Below are 8438 nucleotides of genomic sequence, written 5' to 3'. Positions count from 1 at the left end.
TCTCATGGCCCTGAGTTCCACCTTTGGCTGGTATGACCTCCACAAACAGTGACAGCCACAGGGGTGATTCAGGGGTCTGGCCAGATGGGACCCAATTTCACCTTGCAGAAAATGTTACCTAAATGGAAGGGCAAGTCCGGGAAGCAAGAAAGAGGTTGGGCCCTGCATAGGGTGGGAATCTGGGTGAGTTTCTCACCCTCTCTGGCCTCAGGGTTCCCAGGAGTGGACATGGGGTGGTGGACGGTGGATCTCCCAGGACTGACCCGGCCCTGACAGTGTCTGTGTGTGAAGTTCCTCCTCTGAGGAGGTCACTTTTCTGACTTCACCCCCAACCTCCTGCGGGACCTCCCCTAAGTCTTGAGACCTCAGTTTCTGAGAGAAGAACCCTGAGGAACAGACGTTCCCTGGCGGCCCTGGCGCCTCCAAACCCAGACATGCTGCTGCTGCTGCTGCTGCCCCTGCTGTGGGGCACAAAGGGGATGGAGGGAGACAGACAATATGGGGATGGTTACTTGCTGCAAGTGCAGGAGCTGGTGACGGTGCAGGAGGGCCTGTGTGTCCATGTGCCCTGCTCCTTCTCCTACCCCCAGGATGGCTGGACTTACTCTGACCCAGTTCATGGCTACTGGTTCCGGGCAGGAGACAGACCATACCAAGACGCTCCAGTGGCCACAAACAACCCAGACAGAGAAGTGCAGGCAGAGACCCAGGGCCGATTCCAACTCCTTGGGGACATTTGGAGCAACGACTGCTCCCTGAGCATCAGAGACGCCAGGAAGAGGGATAAGGGGTCATATTTCTTTCGGCTAGAGAGAGGAAGCATGAAATGGAGTTACAAATCACAGTTGAATTACAAAGCTAAGCAGCTGTCTGTGTTTGTGACAGGTAAGACACGGGCTCCAGGACAGGCCACAGGGGAAGGTCATGGGGGGCTGAAAGGCAGGGCTGGGATGGGGCCTGGGAGGGGGTTGGGATTGAAGTAAGTCGGTCTCCGGGGAGGAGCTGGACCAGAGCTTGAGCTTCCTCCAGGGCTGCACCTGAAATACCTCCTCCTGATCCTGTGTCCCCATCTTCACCAGCCCTGACCCATAGGCCTGACATCCTCATCCTAGGGACCCTAGAGTCTGGCCACCCCAGGAACCTGACCTGCTCTGCGCCCTGGGCCTGTAAGCAGGGGACGCCCCCCATGATCTCCTGGATTGGGGCCTCCGTGTCCTCCCCGGGCCCTACTACTGCCCGCTCCTCAGTGCTCACCCTTATCCCAAAGCCCCAGGACCACGGCACCAGCCTCGCCTGTCAGGTGACCTTGCCTGGGACAGGTGTGACCACGACCAGTACCGTCCGACTCAATGTGTCCTGTGAGTGCTGGACCAAGATGCCCAGGTCCCTCATGGGTTGGGAGGTGTTCCTGAGGGCAGGGGATGGGGTTCAAGCCTGGACACTGGGTTCTGGGTCCCAGAATCTGGGCTGGGAGTGGGGTCAGGAGAATGCCGACTCCATTTTCCCTGTATTTGCAGCTCCTGGGAAGACAGGGCCAATGTCCCCAGTCCTTATAGTAATGTGGGTCTTCATGTCTTTCTGTCCCAGACCCTCCTTGGAACTTGACCATGACTGTCTTCCAAGGAGATGCCACAGGTAGGACAGAGCCCCCTCCCTGGGGTTGGGGGAGCAGGGCCTTCAGCTCAGGATGGGGCTGGGTCTCTCCTCATCCTGGACTCACTTTGGGAAACAGAGCCGCCACTGTGTGTGAGCCCAGGGCACAAGAGCCCACATCTCCAGCCCGCGTGACCATCTGAGCCCCTGTCCCCATCCTGTCCCTGCTCCCCTCAGACTCCTCCACACACCCCCTCCTTGGCCCCACAGCAAGGACAGGGTGACATTCACACAGCTGGATCAGACTCCCGATTTTTTTGGTTTTTGTTCGTTTTTATTTTGGGACCAGACTTTCAAGTTTCTTGTCAGGCGTCTCCTGAATACTTCCTCTGTCTGATCTTTCTATTTTCCCAGTAGTTTCGATCTAAGTACTTCTGCACAGATGATACAGTCACATGGGCAGAAATTCAAAATGCACAGCAAAGTCTGTCCTCCAGTGCCCATCCCCCTCCACGGAATTGACCAGTGTCCGTCCAGGCTGCCCTGAGTCTTGGTTTGTGCACCTGGAGGATCTCAGAGGTGGTTTGACATCGTAGTGAGACTGTCCGCCGCGTCCTCTAGGACCGTGTGTGATTTCGCTGCACAGAGGGACTCCGACTTTGTGGCATCCCTTAAGGAAAATCATGGCACAAATATCCTTCCGCAGAAACTGTGCAGTGGATAGTCTTGTATCTACTTCCACGGGAATATCTAAGTGTATGGGATAAATTCCTAAAAGCAAAATATACCAGTGTCGTATGTTGTTTCTAATTTTGAAAGATGCAGTGAAGTTGTTCTCAATTAAAAGTGGACACGTTTACATTCCCAACACCGAGTGTGCGTTTTCCAGCACTTCAGTCTATGTCTGTGTGTCAGTCCCTCTCACTAGTCTCTTTCTGTGTCCTTCCTCTTTCTCTGGATCCATTTGTCTCTCTGACCCTCTGTCTCCTTTTATTATTATTATTATTATTATTATTATACTTTAAGTTTTAGGGTACATGTGCACAACGTGCAGGTTAGTTACATATGTATACATGTGCCATGCTGGTGTGCTGCACCCATTAACTCGTCATTTAGCATTAGGTGTATCTCCTAATGCTATCCCTCCTCCCTCCCCCCACCCCACAACAGTCCCCGGTGTGTGATGTTCCCCTTCCTGTGTCCATGTGTTCTCATTGTTCAGTTCCCACTTATGAGTGAGAACATGCGGTGTTTGTTTTTTTGTCCTTGCGATAGTTTGCTGAGAATGATGGTTTCCAGCTTCATCCATGTCCCTATAAAGGACATGAACTCATCATTTTTTGTGGCTGCATAGTATTCCATGGTGTATATGTGCCACGTTTTCTTAATCCAGTCTATCATTGTTGGACATTTGGGTTGGTTCCAAGTCTTTGCTATTGTGAATAGTGCCACAATAAACATACATGTGCATGTGTCTTTATAGCAGCATGATTTATAATCCTTTGGGTATATACCCAGTAATGGGATGACCCTCTGTCTCTTTCTCTGCAGCATCCACAGCCCTGGGAAATGGCTCATCTCTTTCAGTCCTGGAGGGCCAGTCTCTGCGCCTGGTCTGTGCTGTCAACAGCAATCCCCCTGCCAGGCTGAGCTGGACCTGGGGGAGCCTGACCCTGTGCCCTTCACGGTCCTCAAACCCTGGGCTGCTGGAGCTGCCTCGAGTGCATGTGAGGGATGAAGGGGAATTCACCTGCCGAGCTCAGAACCCTCAGGGCTCCCAGCACATTTCCCTGAGCCTCTCTCTGCAGAATGAGGGCACAGGTGGGTAAGGGAGGGGCTGGAGGAGAACACACCTGCCCCACCCTCATGGACCACCCACTGCCCCTGAGCTTCAAGGGGGAGCTCAGCTCTGGTCTGTGCTCAGCTGTGAGGCCTGGAACTTCCCTGCGACCCAGAGCATCACTGTCCTCTCCCTGCCAGGAAAGGGGTGCGGGGTGGGGAGAGGGGAGGAGTGGGTCTTCGAGGGGAGGAGCTGGGGCCCGGACAGGTGTGTTTGGAGGGACAAGCGCCTTGCTTTGCAGTGCTTAGACTAGGATGAGGCACGTGAGGCACTTGCCTTGGCACCAAATTTAAGAAGCCAAAGAAAAACCCAACTCAGAAAGCAAGTAAAGTAATATTGCAATGCCATGATCTTTTGAAAAAAATAAAATTGAACGCAAAATGATTCCACAAGAACACAATATCAAAATTGTAAATAAAGGCAAGACAAGCTGCATCCAGCACTCTCATGCCTCACTGGCCTCAGAAGTAGTCTCCTTTCCTCCCTCCCATTCCTATTCTGTGTCTGGGAAGGAGAAGAGGGGAATGGAAGTCTAGGGCCCTGCAGAGAGTGGGAGGGGAAGAGACCCACTTCTCCGTGATATAAATCCCCAAAGCAACTCCAATCCATCTGCAGGCACCTCAAGACCTGTATCAGAAGTGACACTGGCAGCGGTCGGGGGAGCTGGAGCCACAGCCCTGGCCTTCCTGTCCTTCTGCATCATCTTCATCATGTGAGCATTGACCCTGGGGAGGGAGAGAGAGACCTGGGGCAGGGCAGGCTGGGAACAGAATCCCTGAAGCCAGAGCTGGAAGGACCTGGATGGGTCCAGAGCTTGGGGCAAGAATGAGCTCACGGGTGCACGGTGAGCATTTCACGAGCGTCCTTGTTTGTGGGGCTCCACATCTGTAGCAACCTCAGGCCTCACTATGCAGGAGGCAGGAGCCTCTGTTTTCACCGTTGGGGTCTCTGGAACTGGACCACTGCCATTGCACCTCAGTCACCCCTCAAGCCCCCAATAGGAAATACAGGGCAGGGGTTGGTCTGCCCACTGCACCCCGATCTGACCACACTGAAAGGCTCTCTGGTCTCTTCACTCAGAGTGAGGTCCTGCAGGAAGAAATCGGCAAGGCCAGCAGCAGGTGTGGGGGATACAGGCATGGAAGATGCAAAGGCCATCAGGGGCTCGGCCTCTCAGGTGAGTGATGTGGGCGTCTCCACACCGAGCATCCAGCCTGGACACCTCTCACAGGATGGCCCCCAGGATCGCTCTCTTTGGTATGGCCAAAGTCACTTCCTCATCTCCTCCTCCTTCCCACAAGCTGGCTTCTCCTGTAGGACTCCCCATCTTGCTGACAGCATGGCAGTCCCTACCCCCAATTTTTCCCAGGCCAGGCACTGAGTAGGAGTTATCTCCTCTCTGTCCTCCTTTTCTTCTCTATAGCCCCGATTCACCATCTTTCCTCCATTTTTCCTCCCCAAGAATAGCTGGCATCTCTTCTCCCTGGCCCCAGCCATCCTGACCCCTCTTATTATTTTTCCTATTGGTGTGACCTGATTTCTTTGACTGGCTTGTCCTCCTTACGCCACTAACCTGTGAGCTTCCCCAGGGCAGGTATCATGTCTCAATCAAGGCCCTGTAATTCTCTCTCATTTACCCTCTTTTTGCCCATCATATCATAATTTACATGTAGATATTCATTTCTTATTTTTATTTTTTTCTCAAGGCGGAATCTTGCTCTGTCACCTAGGCTGGAGTGCAGTGGGGCAATCTCGGCTCACTGCAACCTCTGCCTCCCAGTTTCAAGCAATTATCCTGCCTCAGCCTCCCAAGTAGCCAGGATTACAGGCACATGCCACCAGGCCAGGCTAATTTTTGTATTTTTAGTAGAGACGGGGTTTCACCATGTTGGCCAGGCTGGTCTCGAACTCCTGACCTCGTGATCCGCCCACCTCAGCCTCCCAAAGTGTTAGGATTAGGGGCGTGAGCCACCGCACCCAAGCCGATATTCATTTCTTTAACAGTCATTTGTTGCCACCTCCCTTAATTAAAGACTGAGCTGCCACTTTGAGAGGCCAAGGTAGGAGGATCGCTTGAGCCCAGGAGTTTGAGACCAGCCTGGGCAACATAATGAGATCCCATCTCTACAAAAAAATGCAAAACTTAACCAGGCATGGTGGTGAGTTCCTGCAGTCCCAGCTACTTGGGGGGCTGAGATGGAATGATCCCTTGAGCCCAGGAAGTGGAGGGTGCAGTGAGCTGGGATTGCACCACTGCACTCCAGCCTGGGCAACAGAGCCAGACTCTGTCTCAAAAAAACAAACAAAAAAACAAAACAAAACAAAAACTGAGCTGCAGGAGGTCAGGGCCCACACCTACCATGTCCATCACAGTTTATCCAGCACCGGCTCAGGGCCTCACACACGGGGGCCTCAGCAGGACTCCAGGCTTTGGGGTCAGAAGGAACAGATGGATTGGGTCCTGCTGCAACAGGGACTTTGGACGCAGTGCTGACTGTTTCTACCTCAGTTTTCATATTTATAAAGTGGAGATAATAATAATATCTTACTTTGGAGTTGTTGCGGGAAGTTAATGAGATTAGTAAACACCAAACAGGTGCTCAGTAAGTGTTAAATGTTGGAGGAAAACATGAAAGACACTTCGACAAAAATGCAGGTGGGATGAATGGAGGACGGACCTCCTGGCCCTCCTTCCTGGACTCTCCCTGCCTCATCCTGGCCCCACTGCTCTGTTCTGACTCCCTTCTCTCTCTCTGTCCAGGGACCCCTGACTGAATCCTGGAAAGATGGCAACCCCCCGAAGAAGCCTCCCCCAGCTGTTGCCCCCTCGTCAGGGGAGGAAGGAGAGCTCCATTATGCAACCCTCAGCTTCCATAAAGTGAAGCCTCAGGACCCGCAGGGACAGGAGGCCACTGACAGTGAATACTCGGAGATCAAGATCCACAAGCGAGAAACTGCAGAGACTCAGGCCTGTTTGAGGAATCACAACCCCTCCAGCAAAGAAGTCAGAGGCTGATTCTCATAGAACAGGAACCCTCTAGAGCCCCATGCTATGCAGTAGGTCACCAGGGCTCCCTCCTCCTGTCTAACCAAAACTTGGACCAATGTCTCCCCTTTCCCCGGCTACCAGGGACCCATCTCTGCCTCTAGCTTCTACTACCCACCATTCTCCTCTCGACCTCTCTGAGGTTGACTATTTTAGATTCCACATAGAGATGAGGTCATGTGGTACTTGCCTCTCTGTGTGTGGCTCATTTCACACAAAAAAATATCCCCTAGGTTCATCCATGTTCTCTCAAATGACAGAATCATGCACTGAATATTTTTTTTTCTTTGAGAGATGGAGTTTCACTCTGTTGCCCAGGCTGGAGTGCAGTGGTTCGATCTCTGCTCACTGCAACCTCCACCTCCCGGGTTCAAACGATTCTCCTGCCTCAGCCTCCCAAGTAACTGGGACTACAGGCGTGTGCCACCACGCCCAGCTAATTTTTGTATTTTTTAGTAGAGACGGGGTTTCACTATAAGTGAGCCAGGCTAGTCTCGAACTCCTGACCTCAAGTGATCTGCCTGCCTTGGCCTCCCAAAGTGCTGGGATTTCAGGCATGAGCCACCGCACCCAGCTTGCATTGAATATTTTCAAGGAGCTAAAAGAAGATTTTAAATGGTCTCACAAAAACAGATAGATATTTGCGCAGATGGGTGTGCTAATCATTGTGCCTTGATGGTTCCACGATGTATCCGGGTGTGGAAATCTCACTGGGTCTCTCTCAAGACCACTCGGCTACTCAGGGCAGGGCTGGAATTTAAAGCCTGTCCGATTCTGAGGTCTCTTCTCTCATCTAGCACTGAGTCAAGCAATCAGCAGGCTGGGCACCCCTTAGCCATAAGTTCTCAGGAAATAAATTCCTTGAGGGCATTGACTTTTACAAAAGAGGGAGCAGCAATGGCCTAGAGTCTCAGGAACAAGACAGGTGCACTGAGGAGATGAAGGCCGGGACCCCCTGCCCAACCTGTATGGCGGGTCTGTACTTATTTTGTTTACCCCCAATTTAAAACATTTTTTTTTATTGCAGGTTGTTTGTTTGATATGGTTTGGCTGTGTCCCCACCCAAATCTTATCTAGAATTGTAATCAGAATTATAATCCCCATGTGTTGGGGTAGGGACCTGGTGGGAGGTGATAGGATCATGGGGGTGGTTCCCCCATGCTGTTCTGATAGTGAGTGAGTTATCACGAGATCTGATGGTTTTGTAAGTGGTGGTTTCCCCTGCTCTTCTCTCTTGCCTGCCACCATGTAAGATGTGCCTGGTTCCCCTTCCGCCATGATTGTAAGTTTCCTGAGGCCTCCCCCGCCATGTGGAACTGTGAGTCAATTACGCCTCTTTCATTTATAAATTACTCAGTCTCGGGTGTTTCTTAATAGCAGTGTGAAAACAGGCTAACACATTGTTCTTTGAAATTTAAAAATAGCGTTAGCTTTTCAGTTGAATCACGCAGCTCTTACATGTGCCATGCCATGAGTGTTGCCAAACATGCACCCCTGTGTAACCAGCTCCTCAATCAAGGATAGAGAAATTTTCCTTCACTCCAGAAAGATCCTGGTGTCCTTCCCAGTCAATCCCTAGCCCTGAGAGCCACCACTTTCTGATTCCTATCACCAGATATTATTTTCCATGTCCCTTGAACTTCATATAATTGGCATCACCCAGTGTGTATTCTTGTGTCTTTTGTTTTTCACTCAGTGTTGCGTTGTTGTTGTTGTTGTTGTTGAAGACAGAGTCTCACTCTGTCTCCCAGGCTGGAGTGCAGTGGCGTGATCTCAGCTCACTGCAGCCTCCACCTCCCGAGTTCAAGTGATTCTCCTGCCTCAGCCTCCTGAGTAGCTGGAACTACAGGCGCACGCCACCACACCCAGCTAATTTTTGTATTTTTAGTAGAGACATGGTTTCACCATGTTGGCCAGGATAGTCTCGATCTCCTGACCTTGTGATCCACCCACCTCGGC

The 8438-nt window shown here is 51.8% G+C and overlaps 1 protein-coding gene across 1 annotated transcript; it reads left to right on the top strand.

Moving 5' to 3' along the window:
* Positions 1-367: 367 nt before the first annotated feature.
* LOC101126892 (sialic acid-binding Ig-like lectin 8) lies at positions 368-8131 on the top strand. Its single transcript, XM_019014897.3, has 7 exons — positions 368-885; positions 1080-1358; positions 1588-1635; positions 3145-3414; positions 4049-4145; positions 4514-4610; positions 6195-8131. The coding sequence occupies exons 1-7, from the start codon at positions 435-437 to the stop codon at positions 6447-6449; spliced, it is 1497 nt and encodes a 498-aa protein (XP_018870442.1). The 5' UTR covers positions 368-434; the 3' UTR covers positions 6450-8131.
* The last annotated feature ends 307 nt before the right edge of the window (positions 8132-8438 follow it).

The sequence above is a fragment of the Gorilla gorilla genome, chromosome 20, assembly GCF_029281585.2.
Source record: "Gorilla gorilla gorilla isolate KB3781 chromosome 20, NHGRI_mGorGor1-v2.1_pri, whole genome shotgun sequence".
NCBI classification, from domain to species: Eukaryota; Metazoa; Chordata; class Mammalia; order Primates; family Hominidae; genus Gorilla; species Gorilla gorilla.
This window is presented reverse-complemented; position numbering and strand designations above follow the sequence as displayed.